This window comes from Theobroma cacao, chromosome 8 (genome assembly GCF_000208745.1).
Source record: "Theobroma cacao cultivar B97-61/B2 chromosome 8, Criollo_cocoa_genome_V2, whole genome shotgun sequence".
NCBI lineage: Eukaryota > Viridiplantae > Streptophyta > Magnoliopsida > Malvales > Malvaceae > Theobroma > Theobroma cacao.
Genome location: NC_030857.1, coordinates 479,053 through 503,583, shown reverse-complemented (window position 1 = coordinate 503,583; position 24,531 = coordinate 479,053). Strand labels below are relative to the sequence as shown.

Genomic DNA, 24,531 nt, shown 5'->3' with positions numbered 1-24,531 from the left:
TCTTTTTCATATGCAAAGCTGTTTGGGATGTGTGGTGCATGTGGTTAGCAGATTGGGACATTATTACTTGTTTTTCAGGAGATGCTCTACTTTCTTTTTAGCTTGGAATAATTATTCTGTCGACATTCCTAGAAGAAAAGTATGGAGGATGTCCTTTTTTACCATTATTTGATCCATTTGACTGTATAAGAACGAGATGATTTTTGATGGATTAACTTGGGATGTCTGTAAAGTGTTGGAGATTATCAAAATAAAAATGGTGTGGTGGGCAAAGTCTAAATAATTTGGACATTCTTGAGATTGTGAGATTTTCGCCCCTTGTTGCCATTTCAACAAAAAGAGAGAAGGTTAAAGTCCAAGTTTAATGAAAGATTCCTCCAAATAGGTGGCTAAAATTTAACACCGATGGGGCTGCCCCGGTTCTCTTGGCATTAGGGGTGTGTTGAGGAATGAGAAAGGTATTGTGAAAATGCTTTTCTCTAAAATAGGGGGTTGGGATGATGCCAATCTTGCGAAAATGTTAGTTATTCGAGAGGCTTTAATTCTTTTTATGGCGGCAGATTGGTGTTATCCGTTTGGTTTAATCATTGAAATTGATTCTATAAATGCTGTTACTTGGGTCTCAAAACCACTTTCCTCTCCATGGCACCTTAGAAATCTGATGTTAAAAATCAAAGCTCTGTTGAGTAAGATTTCTAAATGACAGATTATTCACACCCCGAGATCTGGGAATGAATTTGCGGACAACCTTGCCAAACTGGGGGTGGAAAGAGCCACAGACCTGTTGCAAGTTCTCCCTTAATTGTCATGGTTTGCTTTTGTCTGCTTCGCTTGACTTCCTTACGGGGTCGATGGTTCTTTTATGCTTCAAAGAACAGGATTTGCGTGTACAGAGGTTTTAATGTGGTCATAGTTTTCAGCCTTGTCAATGGTGGTCTTCGGTGCCTTGGAACGTCTTGATGAGTGGAGAACAAGGGGTTGTCGGCCTTTGTAAATATGGGAGTTTTGAATTTTGTTGTTCTTGTTCTTTGCTTGGTGCAGCAAGAGAAGGAAACAGGCACGCTGGTTATGTTTCCTTGTCTTACTGACTCTTCCTTTGGTTTTAATCTTTTGGGCTGGTGGGGATGTGTCGCCTAAAGGCTTGTTGTAAATGTTTAGGTGGATGGTTTAAGGGCAAGGTTGGGTGCGGGTATTTTTGCCTACCAGTATGTAATCAGAGGGTTAAGACTACGTTCTTTCCAGTTTTGAACCTCATCTGTTTGTACATGGACACCCTTTCTGTATGAATGAACCTTAATGTTCAAAAAAAAAAATTAACAATACACTTGCATCAGGATCCAAGGCTGATACACCTGAAATTTATTTGGAATTGAATAGTAGTATTATCAGTTTAACAACTTGTTTCATTTCTTTGTGGCAGTGCTTCCGCGCGGTGCTCTCATGTCACGAAGCCGCTTCTCCTTGGAAAGCAATTCAGCCATTCTAGATGAAGATAAGCAGAAACAAGTTCAAATCAGCATCAGATATACTAGGTGCTATAATATAATGTAGAAAGCAGATATTTATACTAGTAAATAGCTGATGAGAGCCTTTTCATTTGTTCCAAGATCACTAGGCTCCATTTTACCAGTCTCCAAGTTCACCCTTAAAGCTGGTTTTTTCAAGAAATCTACCCCAACGTTTACAAGATTCTCCAAGTTTTGTTTCGTAGCAATATCCACAGATGCAAGCGGTCCCGTTAGTGTATCATCCTGCAATTTTATTTTTCTCAATCAGTTGGTATCATTTCTCTGAGCTAAAACAAGTAAATTCTTGACCAAATCGTGACATGACCAACTAACTCTATATACCTGGATACGGAGATAACAGTTTTCAGATTGAAGGGCTTGGAAAACAGCAGCAAGGTGATACTCAGTCATGTCGCTGCTTGCTTGGGTGAAAATATCAACTAATGGAGTAGAGTTTTCACTTGTCAACCATCCCAAAACTCCCCATTTGGCTGCTTCATCAGCATCAAACTTCTCTACTGATTTTGCTGAACCAGTTCCCAAAGATATAACCACGAACCGAGAATAGTCTGTTGGTTTTATTGGGAAGAATTCAGGGCTTCTGCGAACGATTTCTTTGGTCATTTCGCTTACAGCAACCAAAGCCTGGAAGGATTAGTAATAAACATGTCAATTTAGATTTCAGTTTTGGTTACTATTTACTGGATAGTAACACAAAATCTTATCCTGTAAGAGACAAATTAATATATTACCGGATCGTTTGCAGCAACTCCACCATCAATAAGATTGAATTCTTTCACTACGCCCTTAGAATCTTGGGTTTTAAAAAGGTGGGCCGGAAGGAAAGTTGTGGCTGGAGAAGTTCCAATGCATATATCCGACAGCAAGGCATTTCTCCAAGGGTCAACCTTTCCCTACACACAGTTATACACGGGCCACAGGTCAGAAACCATTGAGAAATGATTTTCTTGCTCTCCATTAATTTCAGTAGGAAAGTTAGTATATATAAAAGCTATTGATAAATTAACGAACCTCATAGGTGGAGAAGATACTTGGCTGGAGTTGCTTGATGTCGAACGTTGGGATCGCAACGTTGGCTAGTGCCTGGTTCAGTCGTGTTTCTCCCAACTTTTCTTTCAAAGAGCTTATGCAGATATTTACCGTCATATTTTGGTCCTGTTATAGTTTTGAGCAAATTCGCAGCAGGTGCAAGTGGCGATCTGCCATTAGCAACAAAAAAGAATTATGTTAACAATTACGTGAGAAAATATTGTTAATTGCATTCACCAATAAATATAGTATAGCATTAATCAGAGGTGAAAATTCAAGATTGCTACCTGTCTTGGGGGAAAATTTTAGGACAGTGTTCTAGATAAAAATCTTTTATGCCTTTGGCAGCATAAAGAGGACAATTCTTCTGGTTCGGGGCAGTAAGCATGGCAGTAACTAGGCCACCGGTGCTAGTCCCAGCAATGATATCAAAATAGTCAGCAAGTCTCGCCTCCTCACCATCCAGTTTCTATAAAAAAATCCAAGCATAAAACTATACTATAAGATTTAAGGAGCCTTAAGAAAAAGGGTAAAGAATGCATGGTCTGCATGACAAGATATATATATATATTGTATAACATGAAATGCTATAAAAAATGGCATCCAGTTTCTACATAGCTAGATGTCCCTACTGAGAAAATGCATGGCACCATGAAATGCATGCATATGCAGTACAATAAGATCATTGCTTTCTTGTTTGTCCATCTTATTGAAAGGCAAATATGGAAGATTTAAAGCATAAATTCTACCTGAAGTTGAGCCTCTAAAAAGGCAAGTACGGTTCCTGGGATTATCCCTCTAATTCCACCTCCATCAATACTAAGAATGATGATTTTTTCCCCGTAGGTTGGAAGTTGATGTTCCATAAGGGAGAGAGGTCTTTGTACTTTGTTGTTTTGAGGCACTTAACCCAAGAGAGATCAATAGAGATCGAGAGCAAAGTAATCTAAGTGCAGCTATATGTTTCAGTGTTTGAGATACTCTTGAGGAATGCATGAGCTGCTGTTTATAGACCTCAGAGTCTCGTCAAGTTTGACATATTCATCATGCAACTCATGTCAGATCTAATGAAGTATTTGACCTTCTTTTCAGTTTTCTGGATAACATTGGACTTTTTCTCGGTCAAATATTCCTTAAGCTTAACTAGCTTAATGAAGATTTCCCTTCTAAAATTGAGGTTTAGTATTTAAGTCCATTTTCTAATAACTTTGTCTACCACAAAAGATCCAATTCTGCGTTGGTATCTGTGTAATTCCAGGCTCAGATATAGCTTATTAGACTGCAATCTTAATCATATTAAACAGCACATTATATTCATGGAGTATTTTCAAGAAAATCTGGGAGAACTTGTATGCATATTTCAACATATATTGAGCTAACCAGCTTATGTTTTATCGAATTCTTTAACTTCAAGAAGTGATCAGAGTTTATAATTGGAATCATTTTTCTATGCTAATCTTTCTTGATTTTCCTATATGATCCAAATCTAATCTACCCAATTATTGATATTTTACTTGTTCAAGAAAAACAGGCTCTGCGGAAACCCTTAGCATCAAGGACATGCCAAATTAAACAATCAGTTTCAAGAATTAGCAAGTAGCTTGTAGCCATTTCTAAGGAATTGATCAATAGACTTCAGAAAAGAGGAGAAAACAAAGGTAATAAAGTCAGAATGTCGTCGATGTTGACTGTAATTTTGGATGTCCTACTCTGCAAATCACCATGCAAGTATATGTTATATCACTTCAAATGTGATAATACAGCCTTGAAACGGATCAGAACGTAGCTTCATGTGTTCCTTATCCATTCCGAGGTAGAAAAAATTTGGTCATGAATTTGGGTTTGATGCCTTGGATAAACAAACAAAATTTGGGTAATCGTTTTTCCGCAGGAAAACAATATTATGGCGGATATATAGATATGCCTACCAGCCAAAAGTTTGGTAGATTCAGTCATAATTAAGGACAATGCCTCCAACTAGGAAAGGTTCATGCACTGTACGAATCACAGAATACTTTGATGACTTAAACTTGAGAACATACAGTCATAAACATCTCAATAGCAAAATATAACCAAAAGGAGGAAATATTAATAAATATTCACGTGAACACGAGGGAATAATGAGGTTAAATTTGGTTCTATTCTATTGCGGCGACATGCATGCATGCAAATGTGCAATGCGTGGTTAAATTAAGCCAAGGCTGAGCCAACCATGACTATCCCGATAGTATTACTTCTCAAGTTTATGTTACATACAGACATCAAAAAGGAAAAATGCCTCTGACTCGTACTATTTCAATGGATGTCCAAGTTGGGTCGAGCTGACCCAATTCAGGTCTGAACATTATCCGTCAAATTTTGTCTTGAAAGACCAAGAAGTATTTCAAAGCAAACCCATTAAGCCCAACCATGTATTAAGCTATAAATGATTCTAACCAGGCCCAATGGATCACAATTATTTCAAAAGGCCCATCAGTATGGGCCACTTGAAAAATTGGATCGGACTGACATGATGTGCTGTATATACAGTAGCCTTTTTGACAGAGCAGGGGGACCGAAACAAATAAACAAGAAAAGAGAAAATGAGAGAAGTCTTCATTTTGTCTTAATGCCAAAGAAAAGTTGCCAACTAACATTAAAGCAATATATGAATATGAAAAAGAATCGAGGTTTGTTATATGATTAAATATATTATCTTTCATTTGTATATTTTTTAAAAAAATTTTAACTTTGAAAATAAATATAAATTATTAATATCAAAATAGTTGTTATATTTTAAATAATATTTAAAATTAAAACAATATTCTTTTACACTATTATTGTCTAATTACTTCAACTTTTTACTGTGCAATAGACAACAAAATATACTTCCATATATATCTTAAATTATTAATTATATCTTTTACATATTAATTATCTATTTACATATATATCTTAAATTATCTTTTACTATTAAATAGAATTTATCTTTTTATTAATTATATTTAACTTTTACATATTTTTAATGATAAATAAGAAAAATAATTAAGAATTAATAGAGACGTAGAAGTGACTGAAAATAGATATTTATTAGGTATAAGAGAATAGGTAAATATTTTATTAATTATTTTAAATTTTATATATTTTTAATATAATTAATTAGATTGTAATTATTATAAAATTATGAGATTTTCCAAATTTAGGCCTAAAGCCCTTGTTTAGGTGACTTTACCTAAGACCCAACCTTGTGATAAATTAAAGCGTTCAATTTATGAGTTTTTTAGGCTATTGCAAGTAGTTCAAATAAAAGAGTTTATTATCCAACATTTAGGCCAATTTAATTGGATCTTATTTTATTTAATTAAGTTAAGTAATTAATGGACTAATAAGCTATTAACGACACGAGAAGACTTACAGCCTAGCGCAATCCAATGCATTAGGCAAATTCTAATGTGATTAAAAGTTAATCTAAGAGTTAAATTACAAGTCTTCTACCTCTCTATTTAAAGGATTAATAGCCGCTCCTTAAAAATAAGTTTTTGAAGAGATATAATTTTAAAATATTTATGAGAGATTTATAATTTCTTACACTCGAGAAAAACAAGGAATATTTAAGTAAAAAGTCGATTCCTAATAATTATTGTGTGAATCACCATTGGAGACAAAGATACTTGTGTTGATCACCGTTAGAGACAAGACACCTATGATGTTCAAGATTTCACAACCACTTGGTGGAAAACGAAGGATTGAAAGGCAAGGAAGAGGTCACGCTTTTAAGGTAAATTGCAAATTTCTTGTTACTATACTTAGATTCTTTTTAATTAGTTGCATGCTCGGATAAAATACATCCTAAAAACCCTAATAGTACGAATAACAAAATACTTTGATGGCGTAAACTTAAGAACATACCGCCATAAACATCTAAATAGGAAAATATAAAAAAAAAAAGGATGGATATTCATGTGAATAAGGAGGAATAATAAAGTTAACTTTGGTTCCATTCAATTGTGGCGACATGCATGCATGCAAATGTGCAACGCGTGGTTAAATTAAGCCAACCATTACTATTCCAAGTTTATGTTATATACAGCCATCTAAAAGGAAAAAATGCCTTGACTCGTACTATTTCAATGACTATTCATGTTGGGTCGAGCTGACCCAATTCAGGGCCGAACATTTCCCGTCAAACTTTGCTATCAAAGACCAAGAAGTAGTTCAAGTCAAGCCCATTAAGCCCAACCTATATATTAAGCTATAGATAATATTAACTAGGCCAACTGGATCAACAATATTTCAAAGAAGCCCAAATATATGGGCCACTTGAAAAATTGGACCGGACCGACATGATGAGCCCTCTATATAATAACCTTTTAACAGTGCAGGAGGACCGTGAAGTCTTTTTTTTGTCTTGCTGCCAAAGAAAAGTTGCCAGAACTCCGATCGACAATGTCAGGCATGGAGAGGTTGCAGAGGATGTTCGCCGGTGCTGGAGGCGCGTTGGGTCACCCCCCTCCTGATTCGCCGACTCTGGATTCTTCTGAGCAGGTCTACATCTCCTCTCTCGCCCTCCTCAAAATGCTCAAGCACGGTACTTTTCTATCTCTCTTCTTCTTAACATCTGCTTAAATTGAGTTCTTTCAGTTTTTCTTATATTTGCTCACCTGATTAGAGCTTCGGCGCTTTTATATTTTTGTTTGGAAAAATAAAAAGAAACTGGATAGACTTGTACTATTTTGCTTTAGCAATTTCAGGGTTTTTTCTGGTTACTAAATCAAAATTGTAATTTTCTGATCTGCTTTCTATCTAACTTTTTATGAGAGACATGAGCTGTTTCCATATAAATTTTAGGGTTAAGGTGTTTGTACTTTAGCAGAGGGTATTTGTAATTATGTTTGTGTTTGGTTGATGTGAACTTTATATAGGAAGAGCTGGGGTTCCCATGGAAGTTATGGGTTTGATGTTGGGAGAGTTCGTTGATGAGTACACTGTGCGAGTCGTTGATGTCTTTGCAATGCCACAGAGTGGTACTGGTGTTAGTGTAGAAGCTGTGGATCATGTTTTCCAAACAAATATGCTTGATATGCTCAAACAAACGGGAAGGTATGATCTACTCTAGTTTCAATCGTATTCATTCTTATTAATTTATAATAGTTGTTGGAAATAACTCAAAAATTGAACAGATGATATTTGTATGATAAGATTAGATGAATTTGTACTCCTTGATGACCTATTGCTTTAGATGGCTTGCTGATCTTTTTGCTTGGTGTTGCAGGCCAGAGATGGTGGTGGGGTGGTACCATTCACACCCTGGATTTGGCTGTTGGCTTTCTGGTGTGGACATAAACACACAGCAGGTTGTTTTTAACATTTTTGCATGGTGCTGCATCATATGCATGCTACTTAGCTTGTTATTTTACTGTTGCTTAGAAGATTTTCCTGTTACTCACGAGCTTTAATGTCTTTGGTTGGTATTACTTTACAACTCTTTAATCAGATTATTCTTTTTACAAAGAAACAAAAACATTCTACTTACTAGCTCTTATGTTTATTGTCCTGATATTATTTGTTATATGGGATTCTTGTTCCTGTGCTTTTTGATTCTTTCTTTTTCTTTGGTTGGAGGGATGGGGTGGGGGTGGGTCAAGAGTATGGAAATTGCGTGATAATTCTGCTCTTAGTTGACACTATTAGGGCCCAATGATTCGAGTTATGTAATGGACAGGAGAGGAAAGGCGTCATGTTGGACACTGCACGAACTGAGTGACTGTATTACTTCTCATTCACGGTTTTGTAACTCCCTTCTCCATTCCCAAAAAAAATGTAGATCTGCCTTTATTGTCAATGCTTATCAGTAACAATAATCAGGTTTCGCACAGACATGGTCACTGTCTAAAACAATGCTTTGTACAATGCATCTAAGATATTTGAGTATCTGGCAGTTGATAGATATCTTAAAAGGCTGGAAACACGAATGTAGTTTATCAATATGTACTAGTACACGGTCAAGAAGTTTTGATACTTCCTTCTTTTGTCCATCCTCTGTCAATTGGTTAACGTTTTCCATTTTGATCTTTTTAAGTGAAGATCATTTCAATGATTTTTATGGTTTTGTTTTTCTTTAACTATTTGGTTAATGAAAGCTGGTATATCTGTTGCTAATATCTGGCACCGCTTGCAGAGTTTTGAAGCTTTGAATCAAAGGGCTGTAGCAGTTGTGGTGGACCCAATTCAGAGTGTTAAAGGGAAGGTGGTGATTGATGCATTCCGTTTGATCAACCCACAAACCATGATGCTTGGCCAAGAACCACGGCAGACAACATCCAATCTTGGGCATCTTAATAAGCCATCTATCCAAGTGAGTGCCCAAAGAATATTGTCTGAATGTTTTCTATTAGCTTCTTTTATATGGGGAATGAACTCATCTCGTTATTTTTCATTGTCAGGCATTGATCCATGGGCTAAATAGACATTATTACTCTATAGCCATTAACTACAGGAAGAATGAACTTGAGGAAAAGATGCTCTTGAATCTTCATAAGAAGAAGTGGACAGATGGATTGACACTTAGGCGTTTTGATACCCATTCCAAAACCAATGAACAGACTGTTCAGGTGAGTGAAAGTTTTCTGCAGACTTTATCATCATAGTGTATAATGTTGAACGGTTGGTTGTGTATTGGCAAGATATGGTATATGACTCTATGTTGTCCTTCATGGGGTGCTTTAAGACCCCTTCCTTGAAGGAAAGAAAAAACATTAGTAAGAGATAGCTTCCCTTGCAATGAGTCACTTTAGGGGCTATGGATAATATAATGTCGAATAAATTTCTTTCTTTTTATAAAGTAAAATGTCTTCTATAAGGCGAAGTCATGATGTTGGTTCATTTTGATATGTGCAGGAAATGCTCAATTTAGCTATAAAATACAACAAGGCAGTGCAGGAGGAAGATGAATTACCTCCGGAGAAGCTCGCAATAGCCAATGTTGGGCGACAAGATGCCAAGAAGCACTTAGAGGAACATGTCTCAAACTTGATGTCCTCAAACATAGTTCAGACTTTGGGAACTATGCTTGACACTGTCGTGTTTTAGACTCATGGTATCTGTATACTCCTTTTCAAGTTGAGGAATTTCATCTATGTTGATGCGTTGTATTGTTGGTCAAGCACACTGTTTGTGTTATTTTGTGAAAATTCAAAGTGACTTCAAGTTGCCTAATTATATTTATGTGAATGCTTGCTTGACTCTCTCTTTGTGTTATATGCATTTTAGCTTGTTTAACAGATTATACTAATTTGTAGTGTTTTGAGATGCCCAAGGGGCTAAAAATTTATCTTATAAAAGAATGATAAAAAAAAATAAATAAACAAGGGTCAACTTGAAGAGTGCTTGTTGCCCGAGTTGCATTCCCAATTGGTGGTCATGAACGCATGACGGGTTGAGCAACAGGAACTGGTGTCAATGATTGAGATTACTTCATGCCAATTAAAACATTCTGGAGTGGGCTAATGTCATCGTAGGGAAAGAAAAAAGTGGTAGCGTCTTATATGGGAAACAATACTCTTAGAAAAGTACATCGATCAAGTCTAGTGGAAAAAGAAATCCTGACAAACAGGTATCGGGGATTGCGATCTAGGTAGATTTCAATCACACTTTTGAACTTGTTTTATTACAAAGCAACCCAGTACTTTTCACATTTTCACTCGACAGGAGCCTTCCCTTGGTTCAGGAAAGAAGCCAAGCGTTTGATCAAGCTCTTGGCCTTGGCACAATCAGGGTTAAAGATATGGAAGACATGATCCTCACCTTCTGTCTCCATAATCTCTGCCTTACCCGTCCACCCAGATTTCACCAATTTATCATAATAAAGCCTCCCTCTATCCTTGAGTATATCCTTCTCGGCAACAATAACAAGGATTCCATCACATGCCAAGCCTGAAAGATCAGAGGATCCATCCACAAACGGGTTGATAAGCGGATCATCACACCCTTTATCAGATGGACAAACGTACAACCACCACTTGTCCACTAATTCTTTCCTGAACTGATCAGCAAACTCTGATCCAATCGGGTTTGTTCCCCAAAAGTAAGGATGGATCATACCAATACCAAGAATCTTCAACTTCTGACCCAGATCAGAGTCCTTGAGCCGCAAAGCCAAATGGTGTGCAATATTTGAACCAGCACTATCTCCGGCCAAAAACACCTGGTCAAGGTCAGCATGATCCTTGATCCAAGCCTCCTGGCAGCTATCTCCCTCCTTGTGGGAAGCTATCCACTCAAGTGCAGCCCATGAATCTTCATATGCAGTAGGAAGAGGAAACTCTGGGACTAACCTGTAGTCAACTGAAAGAGCTACGATGTTAGCCTCGGCGACGAGCTTGTTGAGGCTGGTATGGTAGTTCGGAAAAGCTGGCGATGCTACACAAAAAGCTCCACCATGAAAATAAACTACAAGGGGTAGCTTTTCATGTGTAGTAGCCAAGTTGGGTCGGTAAATTCTAGCTGAGACCCCGGTTTCGGGTACGATCACGATGTCTTTGGATAAAACATCAGTTTCAGGATCAAGTCCTGGAGAAACTACTTCAACTCCAGCGATTCTCTCAAGGGTTCCATCTTTGTATACTTTGAGGTAGGGAAACAGATCAAGAGCAACTTCTGAAGCATTAGAACCCATGTCTTTGTGTGTAAGAGAGAAGAGAGACCTGGCCGTTTAAAGAGAAACACTGAACAAACGTAAGGGGGATCTAACTAACTAAGACAGACAGACAAATTAAGGGAAGACAGGACAGAAATTGATTAAATATGAGGGAAAAAAACAAAGAGGAAATGCATAATCAAAACAGGGGGACGATTTGAACCAGCTAAAGACAGCTATAACTTTTTAAGAAGGCAAAGATACTGGGCTTATTACGCCTTCTTTATATAGACATTAGCGGCAACAAGCTCCTGAAGAAATTAAACCCAACACCAACTTTTTTGTATTCATCAGGCACCACGAATCACCAATCACCATCATTTGATTTTATACGATTATTTTAATTCCATTTAACCAACAACAGCTTCAGTGGGATTTGGGGTTCATTGCCAATGGCTTCCAGACAAGTTAGACATTTTAATTGATTTTTTTTCAATGTGGACATTCAACGGTCAACTTTTCTCTTAGCATTTATATTTCATTGACAAATAAGTCATGACTGTGGAAAAATGTTCTTGTAGCCTTGCATGCACCCAACCTACAGGCTAATTAATGTAGTTTCATGGCAAGCAAACACCCCAATGTGTACAACATAATTTCTTATGACAATAAATCTTGAAACCTGTAACTTCACTGTATTGCCTTTATTTGATATTGACAAAGAAAGAAGGATTCACCGACTCCCACAAACTCGAACCTGTCTGAAAATTTGGAGTCATGGGGAGCAGTTGAAGTGAGGAAATCTCAGGGCTCAGGCTCTCGGCTGCTATAATGAATGAAACACAGCGCAAAACACACACACACATACATAAATATATAATCATGAAATTATGTAGAATTTTACTAGGAACAGGAACCTCCAGGACTTAAGGCTTTTTCCCCGTTCAGGTTTCCTACATCAATAGGAAACAAGGAACAAATATAGTTGACTTCAAACTATAGTTTCATTTTTATTGTTGTATTTCGCTTTCATCATTCAATGGTTGAGTACTTGGGAGGAAACTAAAGAAAATATATAAATATGGGTAATAAGTAAGGCATGCCTTATTTATAAGAATAAATAAGATTGAAAGTCAGCCCTGAAAGGAATGAAATTGGTGAGAACTGAACCCTTTGTTTAAGTTTCTATGATCTATGCACGCAATTGCCCGTGTTTGCAAACTTTTTAAACCACTAAGCATAATTAAGTTAATTAATCTCTAACTAATAACGTCTAGTTTCTATGATTTATTACATTTTTTTTTGTCATTAACAAACTGTTTTATAATTTTGCATTATTATTTTATGGTGAATTTCACTTAATCCTGTTATAATTGAGTTGCTTATTTATTAAGAACATTATCAAGAGAGTAGAAGAACGTGCTTGCCGCCCCAACCATTGCAGAAAAGTCCACTCTTCTTTATTACTACAATTTGGTAGGATTTAAAATTTTACCAGTTGTCTTAGATCTTAATTAATTAATAAACCCAGATTCTTGTGTAGTGAAAATGACTAGAAAAACTTGAGATAATTTTGATTATACCATCACAAATCTAATTTTATATATGGCCACACAAGTTTCAATCTTAATGATGTATTGTATTTTGTTTTTTTTTTTAATTCAATTTTATAAATTGAGATTAATCCACCCTTTTGATTAGACTTTTGTGTTTAATAAAATGGTGTTTACCTTTGACTAAGTGCCAGAAATTTGTAATCCTTTACTATTGGTTTTGTTTACTTGGTCAGAGAGGAGGTGGCGGCGGGGATCATCAACCTGGCCTGTTGCACTAGGAAAATCTTAACCCAGCTCACCATGGGCCAACATGTCCTCACAATTTATGGCGTTACATATCTCACTCTGTCTGCTCTTAGTACGACCAAGATTCCTAAGAACAGATTTTTTTTTTCCTTTCATTATCATAAATATTTAGTAAAATTTTATCTGTTTTAGTATCAAATCACTATCTACACTGTATGAATAATGACATGAGTTATATGTTTTATAATTGTCGATCTTATGTACTAAAAATTCATGTATTTGATTATCGATCATCGCATATTACTGCAGATCTTTGTTTTTATTTGATTGATGACTTAGAGAACATTTAATCCTTTTTTTTTTTCTTATGGGATGACTAGAGACAACTAACTTGTCAATAACGTGAACTTGACTTTCTCTTTCGCTTCCCATATGGGAAGGGAAATTGAGTCACCCACGTAGCCGAAATAGCCTTTCTTCATCCATCATTCCATTCCTTGTATATAGTCTTGACTCTTGAGTTTAAATATAGAAGACAAGTGTCCAAAACTCTGTAGCATCCGGAAACCAAAAGATTTAGCAAACAATTTCAATTGGTAATACAAGGAAATCAATACAATTATAATGATGGGAAAACAGATTAATTAAGCAAGGAATCCACTGATAATGATTTAGAGTGAAGAAGGCATATCTCCATTGTAGAATGCAGCCAACCTTTTGATCAAATCCTTGGCTTTCTCACTCTCCAAATCAGACAAATGAAACCCATGATCCTCTCCTTCCGTCTCCATAATTTCCACAACTCCCATCCACCCACTTCGACCCAAAGCCTCAAAATAAAGCCGCCCTCTATCTCTAACCCCATCCTTCTCAGCCACGCAAACCAAAACCCTCGTGCACCCAAGCCCCACCAAGCTTGGCGCGTCCATAGCAACCGGGTTGAATCTAGGATCATTGTTATCCGGGTTTGATGGGCAGATAAATGGCCATACCCGATCCAAAACAGACTTTTTACCAGGGTCCATTAAAGCCTCTGACCCGATTGGATCCGAGCCCCAGAAAAATGGGTGCACCAAAGCTATCCCACGGAGCTGCACGTTTAGACCAAACTCAGGGTTTCCGGCGATAATAGCCAAGTTGTGAGCAATGTTGGCACCAGCGCTTTCTCCACCTAAGAACACTCTTTGAAAGTCCGCATGGTCGTTTAGCCAAGCTTCAGGCCCTTTACTGTTACAATGTGAAACTACCCATTGAAGAGCAGCCCAAGAATCCTCGTAAGCTGTAGGGATGGGGTGCTCGGGAGCTTTTCTGTAGTTCACAGAAACTGCAATCACGTTAGCTTCAGCTACCAAAGCGTTCAGGTAGCTGTTGTACTTTGGAGTAAACGGTGATGAGACACAAAAGGCTCCACCATGGAAGTAGACAAGGAGAGGCAACTTCTGGTGAGGGCTGGTCAGTTTTGGAAGGAAGAGACGCGCAGAAACGTTGGATTCAGGGATCATCGTTATGTCTTTGGATGAAACACCGGTTTGGGGATCAGTTGATGGCGGGACAAAGCCAGTTTCGATGAGTCTCTCGACATGGCCATCTTTGTAGACTCTGATGATACCTGGGAACTCAGTAACCAGTTCTGGTTTGCTTGATGAATCCATGAGCAGAAAAGAAGAGGTAGAGGGAAGAGGTTGGGCTTTTAGGTTTTGATTGGAGGCTATGAGAATTTCTCTCCTTTCCGTTTTGTACTTGTAGATAGCTAGACGGCACAATAATTTGACCTTCCTTCATCTGCTTTGACCTGTTGACAAGGTAGAACTAGTTTTGAAAATTGAGGTGGACAAACCAAAACTTTTACGCCACCATTTTTTTTTCGACCGAGCTACCTTCTCAGTTCTCATCAAATTTGGTTCTAACATCTTCCAGAAACTCCTTGGGCCCATAATGCTTCAGGAATTCAATATCAGATACATGTAAGCTACAACCATGCATGATTTTTGTACTTAGTTTCGACAAGAATGCATGCCTCTTTGCGAGGGAAACAAAAGAAAACCTTTGACCATGCTAGCAGGCGCTTTAGACTAACAATGATTTCATAATCTTAAATATGTAAGAATGGCTTAACTTGTAGTTTTGTAGTGGTAATGCTGTCTCAATATATGTTGAATAGAACCTAAATGGAGCAGTCATGGTCAGGTTCAGCCCAATTATGTCCCAAGTATCTTAAAAGGAGCTAACCTAGTAGTGACGACATACAAGAAAAAAGGCATTAGGCCTATTAGTTTCAGTTTTTCAGCCCACTTGAGTCTATAAATACCTTTTATGGAAATTGAGAGCCCAACAAGTAGCCCAAAGCACAGCCTCATATTGGGAAAATAACTAAGAATGATCCGTCTTCATTAAAGCTTTGTGTTTCAAAGTTAATTTATGATTTACTAAAACTTCCTTTAGTCTGGTGACTCTGCATTTTCTTTACGGTTTTGCTTTCTGCCAATTTGGTTAAAAAACTAAAAGCCTCAGAAAAATGGTGAAGATGATGATGTTGCGATCCATTTATAGAGCAGCATGTATCAGATCTTCCCGTTTTGCCGCCGTCGCTGCCACCGCCCATAACCACCACTTGGGTTCCCGGAGTTTCTTCTCTGTCTCATCACCGTCCGCCGCTAATCAGCCCAGAAACCTCCCGTCCGGTACTTATCTATTCTTTTGGATCCTTATTTGATTATAAATTTCTCGTTTTTAATCATCTTCGGAATCGCTGAATTTGTGGGATTTGATTTAGTAAATGATATTGGTCTTGTAATTGGTTAAACTGCTTTTGTATTTGACTTCTTTTACTTGGGGTTTTACTTTTATCTAATTTAGATAAATAATGTTTAGCTGAGGCCTCTGATGATTACTAAATTAAAGTGTTTTGGGGTTTCAAAATTGTAGCTTTATTTGTTGTTACCTGTGCAAGATTTTAACTTTACTCCTGATAAGGGTTGAATTCAAGTTCTTTTATAACTGCTTTATGGTTGGGATGTTGTGTTAACATAGAATTTGGAATTCTGGTCTGTTGTTCTTTTTCATTGTTTTCATCATGAAACATGTTCAATTCATACATTACATTTATTATATGGGATTCCATGTCTTGTTTAAATCAAGATAGCAGCTGAAATCTTTCAGGGCTGCTTAGAAACAGACGGAGTTAATTTTGTGCTTCCATCATTCAGTGAAATGTGTCAAAGTTTTCAGAATAATATTGTCTATGCTACACGGCATTTTATACCTCCAACTGAGTACGTGAATTAATGTGTGAAGGTTTTTGGGTCTGAGCAATAATATGTGTTACATAAAAAGTGTATTTTACCCAAGAGTATGGGTATAAAATGGGATGACACTACTTGTGGTGATAGTGGTGCATTATGACTGATATTTCCAATTGGTGCATCTGCTTATTAGTTTGATTATTTTGAACATAACTATTTCCAGCTGCTAGTGAAATGTGTAGCAAGTTGTAAAGGCACCAACTTGTATGATGTTCTACACATTTTATGCATCAGTCAATATACGCAGGTGGCAGGTCTTCCCTTGCTGTGAGATTGGGAAGCATGCGCTACTTTAGTGAAGATGTAACTCACATGCCTGCCATAAAAGACCCTGAAATTCAGAATGTCTTCAAGGATTTAATGGCTGCAAGTTGGGATGAAGTTCCGTATTCAGTTGTGCAGGATGCAAAGAAAGCCTTGTCCAAAAATACTGATGACAAGGCTGGCCAGGAGGCTTTGAAAAATGTTTTCCGAGCTGCTGAAGCAGTTGAAGAGTTTGGTGGCATTCTGATGAGCATGAAAATGGAACTTGATGACAGCATTGGATTGAGTGGAGAGGTATTATAATCTATGAGGCCCTGATGATTCTTTTGTTTACTTTCTGTCTCGTTATCGCCCATTCTCGGTGTTTGATGAATTGAATCTTTTTTGTAGAATGTAAAGCCTTTGTCAGATGAGTTTGTAAACGCACTTCGCACAGTTTATCAACGATATACAACGTACTCGGATGCATTTGGTTCTGATGAAACCTATTTGCGAAAGAAGGTAGAGACAGAGTTGGGATCAAAGATGATCTACCTAAAGATGAGATGTAGTGGTCTTGGTTCTGAGTGGGGAAAGGTACTCGAATGTTTTGCCCCTTATTTATTAATTCTGTTGACCGCATGATCTACCTTGAGCATTATAACGTGGGTTTAGAGTAATTCATGTACTCTGTTGCATGTGATTCATGGTTCAATGTGACACAAGAAAATTAGTATTGGGGTTAACTTGCCCAAATGGTGATCAAGACGTGAGAACTAGCAAAAAGGTCATCTCAGATTATGTGCACAAGTTGCTTTTGTTCTTGGCTGATGTGTACTTAACATCCTAACCATCTGGGGTTCTGGATCACCGAGCAGAATACTGGTCCAAAGTTTCACCTGTTATGAGAATCACCTGTCATATTATAGTAACAGTTTTCTATTTATCCCTCATCCACCCATATTTATGAGGAGAGTGAAGAAATGAATAGATGCATCAGCCCATAGTTTTCTCTTAGCTGCATTTATCGTATTTGACATTTGCATTCATTGTTGCATAAGCACTGTATGTAAACACTGTTGCTAATTTTCCACTTGTATACGTACACAAGTATTTTGGGTACTATAAATAAATGGCAATTATGTTGCAACTCCTTAAGCAGTTTTGGTTGCTTGATTGCAGGTTACTGTTCTTGGAACGTCTGGACTTTCTGGATCTTATGTGGAGCAAAGAGCTTAGCGTTATAGTTTGAGAGTGTTCAATATCACTCTGGACTTATTCTGTTTTAGATCATGTTTATGAATAGTTGGAGACAGGTCGGTGTTGTTCTCCCGGAAAACCTTTGAGGTTGAAGTTGCTTGGCAGCTAAATAAAAGGCATATCTTTGTGAACAACAGTAAATTAAAGTGTAACATCATGTGTCTTAAGCTTTTTTTAATCGGAAAATTTTCCTTAACCACTCTTTTTTCATCACATGACTTATGATGCTACCAGAAGCAAAAAAGGGTTTCTGCTTCTCTAATTGGTCTAAATGATATTAGCCTGCCCTTCTCAAAAGATGGGTACATTGCACTAGGTTCAACAGGGGATTGTAAACAGGACCTCTAAGGAAAATATGATACAGTGGAGAGGGGCATACTTGCTCCCTGTCTGAAGTTCATAATCGATTAATTACCGTAGAGAGAGACAGACAAATCTTATGTCCATAATTAACCTCTTTATTCTTTGACTAGATACTAGTATTTAGCATGGTTCTAGCACTTGAAAGAGCAAATAGAAAGAGGAAGGCAGCTTGCTTTGCTTCCAATCGCCAAGACCAAATAGGGTAAAAGAGACAGAAAAAGACCAAGACTAGGCTATGTTTAAATATATGGCGTCTTAGCTAATCTGGTGCCTTTACGCCAAGACCAAGATTCGGAAGGGGATTTCGGCAGAGGCGGGAGCAACACAGCCTTCCTGCACAGCCCAAATGGCCACCCCTCGCAGTGGCAGAATTCCTGAATTATTGATCGCCGTCGAAAATCCTGAAGATCAAACTTCCAAAAGTCTGGGAAATCAACCTTGTTTAAGCTTGAACAGCGGGAAAAGTTTGCCTTGGCCGAGAGAAACGCTTCCCTGCTCACGGCACTCGAACAGAAGGAGAAACAACTCCCGACAGAAAAGAATTCCTCTCTTTCCTCATCTTCGTTATCTTTGTCTCTTCGTTTGGCGTGTTTTGAGGTTATAAACAGCTCTCCTGTCGAAGGAGAAAACACCCAGGAAATGTTTTCTGCTGTTAGACTAGGCCTGCGCTTCATCTTCTCCATTGCTCGACTCCGAATCTCAGAAACAACAACCTGTAAAACAACATCACAAACACAAAAAAGGCTCGAATATTGGCAGTGAAATGAAATTAGAAAACTGGGAACAATCATGTTTGCTGCTAGTGCTAGTTCGTACTTCCGATTCATCATCGATGTCACTTGTTGGATATTCTTCCTCTGGACCTGAATGTCCACCGAAAGCATGGCAATTGGAAAACGCTTCCTTCAGAACAGAAGCTAGGAACTTGCATCTCTTAGACTGACGAGGCTGCTCTTCCTGATAAAAGACGCTCATGTTTGAGAGAAACCAGATGTCTGGAAGTGGCCAATTGATCTGTTAAGATACTGAATTTATAGTACACGGACTACTTTGGAACATTGATTGCTATAGTTCATTCCTTGTTATGGTGTTAAAAATTGACCTGCTTATATGTTGATAGTGCCATCGCAGCGTACTGGGAAATACAGGGACTCTATCCTTTGGGGTAAAGACTAAGTTAAAAAGGTGCTAGACAGACTAACAAATGACACTCAGGATCTCACTTTTCAGCTTGAGATTACCGTCTGATGTTCATCAACTGGGCTAAAAAAATTCCCCATGGAGACCCTTAAACTGAGTTATATTCTTTTCATTTTCCATAGATAGTTCCTTTAGAGTAATTTACAAGTTTCACTTAAAGCTGAAGTCATGGTGAAAACTGAGACATGGTACCTAACTTTGTCCGGCCTGAAGTTGTTTCAAGAGCAATATAGAATACAGAAACAAACCGTGGCGTTTTCTTAGACTCTGAATCAAAATGATTGTACTATAGAGTAGCTGTAGACTGTAGTCAGATCATGGAATCGAAACGAACGTACCTGAGTAAAACTTGTAAAGGAACTGGCTGAGCTTGCTGAGGGTGCATCAATGATTTTACAACCGTATTACATAATGGAAAGCTTGATCAAGATCCAGCAGTAACCAGGCTTTATATCCTCCCTATGATCTAGTGACTTTTAGTTCCTTCTCCCTTTTGTTTTCTTTTTCAGTCACTGACGACAAGTGGCAATCTAAGCCGTTGAAGTTGGCATGACACTCATGATTATGGTCAGCCGGCATTAACTGTACTAGGAAAAGAACTTATCATCACAGCGTTATCTTTCGGCCATTTTAATGGAATCTTGGTGAAATGTCACGAGACAAACCAAAATTGCAGAATGAGTGTGTTTTAAAGCAACTTCATGAGTTTCTTAATGGCACCTCCTCAAAGGAACTAGTCTCCATGCTTGCAGGGATAACAGAGAGACAAAGCTTGTCTTGAACTAATAATCAAAGAGGCAAAAAAAGGGGGGTGTTATAGCCAATTGATCGGCAAGTAACTTCATTGAAATTTTTATGTCAAAGCAGAAGAATAAACGATTAACATTTCAGAGTGTAAGAGTTACAGAAACTAATCTGATATGATAAACATCATAATTACATTCCTAATACTCGGTCTATGCCCAACATAGTTCAACCACCTTAAAGACTAGCAGGTTTTGATACCCCAGAGCCAAGAAAGAGCAAGGGCAAGAGAGAAGCTTGCTGCATCTCTCCCCATCCTTGACCCCAGATGTGAATCACCAAGAGGATTTCCCAAATCAACTGTACAGGATGTCATGAAGTGATAGGACAGCCCAACTATTGCACTTGTCAAGCCAAAAGAAACAGGAAAAATCATTTCCAACCTCAGACAAACTTTAATGAACGGAAAAGGCAACATGATAGAGATGAAAGCAACCAATGATGGATAGCTTTGTCCAGTAGTGCCACCTAATTTAGAAGCAAACAGCAAGTTAGAACATAAATAAACAATGAAAAGCTAACTAGAGAAATCATTTCCACAATCTTTAAATGTTAGAAGTCAATGTTCAATATTTGCTACATCTTTCCAAAAATAATTCTCCTAAGACTAGGCAATAAGATTAAGCTTAGTGTTTGAGTTGTGTGCATATGAAACTTTTTTGGTAGTTCTTACAAGTTATAATAAGAGATTATGGTGTATGTATTACTTTGGACAACAGATCGTAAGCATTTCACCTCAACTAAAGTGCAAGCCCGCAACCCCTAACAAACCTCATATCAGTCTTATTATAATTGGCTTGGCACAATAAACAGTATAATTTTTTAGCACAGCATCACTTGGTGCCATCTAACCTTTTTCAAACAATATTGCAAAAGTAACCCAGTCAAGAGGACAACATGGGAACAAGCACACCTAGCAGAAAATTAGCCAGAATTAACACAGCTGTCCAACTTTGAATGGATCTGAAGTTCTTTTTTTTGAAAAGTAAATGAACGTGAAGTTAAGTATAAGGTATTTAGCTACAGCATCTCTATTGAGTATTGAGATACAGCTCTTTCTTTTTCCTGTCCACCAAATCCAAAGATAGGTTAAATGGTGGTAAACCAACAAAAAGCTTTTGCTCTTCTGCCCAGGAAAACCTCTTCATAAGGCATATTAATCTTGATGCTTACAAATACCAAAGGAGTGAGTACATAATACAACAAGAACCATGAACTATGAAGGACCTACATACATACCGCTCTACAACTAAGTCCCTATCATCCGTATACAAAATCATGTATTTCTGAGCTTATCCCTGTATTTGTTCAAATCTTTCACATATAAACCGAATTATTGTTATATTGATGAATTAATTGATACTGAATTCAACTATATACAGTTTATTCATATTCTTTTTCCCTAATGAGAAAGAACCTCATACTTGAATAGCAATGCAAAAGCATCTATAAAACGACAACATTATGAGTTTAGTTCTAAAGCAATCTTTTGACTTGAATTGGATTGAAACACTGAAAATTAAGAAAAAAAAAAACACACCATACCATGATACCAATAAGCGTTAATTTGAAACAGAAGATTTGTGGAGTTGCTGAGAAGTGAGAGATATCAGAGACTGAAGCTTGGCAACAGCAGAGGTTTTCTCAGGAGGGCATTTGGAGAGAGAAACATTCAAAGAATGGAAAGCTTCATCAAGCTTTCCAGCAGCCAGTGCAGCACATCCAGCTTTATAAGCCTCATCAGCCATTCGGGTATCATACCTAGGCGAATCATGGCCTTTGTTTCTCGACATAGATGAAGATGGGGGGTCAAAGAGAGCTGTAGCACGTGCATATTCGAGATTAGTAATAGCTGTGTTGATCTCTGCCATGAGAGCCTCGGGTGTTAATGGGAAAGTCTTAACTCCATCAAAGACACTGAAGCGAGGATTTCCTTCCCCAGAACCCATCAGCTTCCAAGAGTCTTTTAGTCAATGAACCTGGGCTTCACGCTTCACTTTCCGTTTTGATCTTCAAAAACCCAACATTCAATGAATTAATCAACTCCAAATTACTTAATTAATTGTAGCGAAAACGATAAAAGGTCTGGAACGTAGTCCTGTTCGCAGAGGAAGAAAAAGTGGTAGAGACACTAACCTTGTGTAATCGGTCCATCTGAGTTGCGTGAATTAGTTGGACAAGCAAGAAAGCTTCGCCCATCCGACAGCCCAAAGAGTTAAAGCCAAGGATCGGATTTATTGACGTATCGACGTTTCGAGACGTGGAGCAGATCAATCTACTTTCCTTCGATTTTTCTTACCCTTTTCTTTTCCGTTAAGAACTAATTGCTCATTAAAAAACAAGATTAAGTACGAAAATTAATGTAAAATTTTTAAAGATTGCCATGGAAACTATCCCCAACAACGAGTCAGACTGTTTTTGGGATCAGTCGATTCTCTGTTACCCTGTTTCTGGCTTCTTGGTTTGGTTACTCAATCATCAACATGTATAAGCTTTGAAAAGTTAACCATTGCAGGGCAAGCCACAGGCCATAAGGCTTTATATGGTGAGCCCATGTCGGGGCCAACTACCGAGCCCCATGAATTGGTGCTGAATTTTATTTCTTACTGGGACCAAATGCTATATGTTTCAAGTTCCATCATCCTTGGTCTCAGCAGGCATGCCTGGTTTTCACATTGCACTACACATACAACAAAACAGAACCATACCTAATCACATTCTGATAAACATATCCTCAAAAATGATCGAGGAAACTTTCCTCAAGATTGTTCACTCGGTATAAAAAAAGTTACACAACATAGAATATCTTCATCTGCTCCCTATGGCTGCCATAGACCTCAACTGCTTCACTTCATATCTAATGCTTTCATAGCACAATTAAAAGAATAACTTAATCATCAATTAGAATTGAAAAAAGGTAAACTGATCACAAACAACCATCACTCGGAACTTTAATATCTGGATTTATCATCAGACGAACAAGCAATGAACAAGAACCACAAGGGAGAACAACTGATGCCTGTAAAGCATCAGGGGTCCTTAAAGATATCTCAGTCCCATCCCTCAACAAAGTGTACCCCATTTTACCCAACTCTGACGAATCAACAGAGAAGTGATCACCACATCGGCACTGGTAAAAGAGTTCTATGACCTCTCCAGCATCTTCAATCATCATATCCTCCAAGCTGATGTCTTCTGAGGCCACTACATCCTGTCTCGAAATTCGCAGCTCACTATCATAGACTGCACGTGACTTGGCATCGCCAAGGATTTCCCAAGCCTTCTGTACTCTTAAAAATCTATCTCCTGACTCATGATCAGAATGTAATTTATCTGGATGAGAATTAAGAATAGCAGATCGATAACTTGTGCGAATTTCTTCATAGCTCGCATCTTCCTTCACAGACAGAATATCATAGTAAGTTTCTTGGATGGAATTACTTCCAAGAATCATGGTTCACCACCACTAGTTACAAGACCAATATCACTGCAAATACATAAAAATAGATTTCAACGAAGGTTATTTACTCTAAATTTGTCGAAAAGAAACCTTAGTAGAAACTATAACAGTTTAGAAAAGAGAATTCAAGTTTTTTGACCAACTAAACACTGATGAAGGGTAGCTTTTTGCATCAAGGAACCCCCCACATCCGCTTCCCCTATGAAGGGCATTGCGGGTAGTACTCAAAGACTAAAGTATTAGTTCATACTACTTCATAGTGACTTCCCCAAACCCAGACATTCACAATCGAGTGACAGATACTGGAAAAAATTTAAATTTGACCAACACGCATTATCCCTCTTATTAGAAGACATTGTCTGAGATTCTTTTAACTGAAACCTGTCTAATTTTCAAGAATAATCTTAAACGTAAAATGACTCGAATTATGTGTGGAATAACCCTCCAAGGAAAAGAAACCCTAAAAAGCAGAAAATTTTGCATCAGATTGAGCATGATTGATGAAACAGCAGCCAGCTATTAAGAGATTAAAACAAGAAATCTAATTATCAAAATGAGATAAATCAAAGAAGAAAAATCAGTAACTACGAACTTAACACTATCAAATAAGTATCGATTAATCGATTAAAATTGCTCTCGCAAAAAGCAAGAACATTGACCCCCCAAAAAAATGACGAAAAAGAAATGAAGAGAAGAAGAAGAAGAAGAAATCGTACCGAAATCAGTTGATGTTAACGAGTAGTCCGGTTTGATAAACCCTGACCGTACACAATGAGTCGATGAAGCGAACTCTTCCTTGCCTTCTCTTTAGCGAATCCTGGCGCCGGCGCGCAGGGAGAAGGGCAAGGAGAGATGCATAGAGAACTCATGCTACGTCGTCGTTTCCATTTTATGCTTTTGCTTGCACGATTTCTGGCTCAGCCAA

At 37.7% G+C, this 24,531-nt stretch overlaps 6 protein-coding genes and 1 pseudogene across 6 annotated transcripts; 2 read left to right on the top strand and 5 right to left on the bottom strand.

Annotated features, from left to right (window-relative positions):
• Positions 422–3,424, bottom strand: LOC18591240 (annotated as a pseudogene).
• Positions 6,928–9,794, top strand: LOC18591239 (26S proteasome non-ATPase regulatory subunit 14 homolog). The gene is made up of 6 exons (XM_007017239.2): positions 6,928–7,125; positions 7,460–7,637; positions 7,810–7,891; positions 8,716–8,892; positions 8,981–9,148; positions 9,435–9,794. The coding sequence occupies exons 1-6, from the start codon at positions 6,984–6,986 to the stop codon at positions 9,624–9,626; spliced, it is 939 nt and encodes a 312-aa protein (XP_007017301.2). The 5' UTR covers positions 6,928–6,983; the 3' UTR covers positions 9,627–9,794.
• On the bottom strand, positions 9,988–11,500 carry LOC18591238 (probable carboxylesterase 2). The gene has a single exon (XM_007017238.2). The coding sequence runs from the start codon at positions 11,209–11,211 to the stop codon at positions 10,234–10,236; it is 978 nt and encodes a 325-aa protein (XP_007017300.2). The 5' UTR covers positions 11,212–11,500; the 3' UTR covers positions 9,988–10,233.
• On the bottom strand, positions 13,436–15,294 carry LOC18591236 (probable carboxylesterase 2). Its single transcript, XM_007017236.2, has one exon. The coding sequence runs from the start codon at positions 14,624–14,626 to the stop codon at positions 13,646–13,648; it is 981 nt and encodes a 326-aa protein (XP_007017298.2). The 5' UTR covers positions 14,627–15,294; the 3' UTR covers positions 13,436–13,645.
• LOC18591235 (succinate dehydrogenase subunit 5, mitochondrial) lies at positions 15,357–17,975 on the top strand. The gene is made up of 4 exons (XM_007017235.2): positions 15,357–15,655; positions 16,524–16,834; positions 16,931–17,116; positions 17,702–17,975. The coding sequence occupies exons 1-4, from the start codon at positions 15,490–15,492 to the stop codon at positions 17,756–17,758; spliced, it is 720 nt and encodes a 239-aa protein (XP_007017297.2). The 5' UTR covers positions 15,357–15,489; the 3' UTR covers positions 17,759–17,975.
• Positions 18,125–19,673, bottom strand: LOC18591234. The gene is made up of 2 exons (XM_018125759.1): positions 18,959–19,673; positions 18,125–18,855 (listed from the first exon to the last, which is right to left on the bottom strand). The coding sequence occupies exons 1-2, from the start codon at positions 19,115–19,117 to the stop codon at positions 18,382–18,384; spliced, it is 633 nt and encodes a 210-aa protein (XP_017981248.1). The 5' UTR covers positions 19,118–19,673; the 3' UTR covers positions 18,125–18,381.
• LOC18591232 (DPH4 homolog) lies at positions 20,155–24,495 on the bottom strand. Its single transcript, XM_007017230.2, has 4 exons — positions 24,323–24,495; positions 22,283–23,633; positions 21,692–22,156; positions 20,155–20,614 (listed from the first exon to the last, which is right to left on the bottom strand). Exon 2 carries the CDS (start codon positions 23,598–23,600, stop codon positions 23,073–23,075), a length of 528 nt encoding a protein of 175 aa, XP_007017292.1. The 5' UTR covers positions 23,601–23,633; positions 24,323–24,495; the 3' UTR covers positions 20,155–20,614; positions 21,692–22,156; positions 22,283–23,072.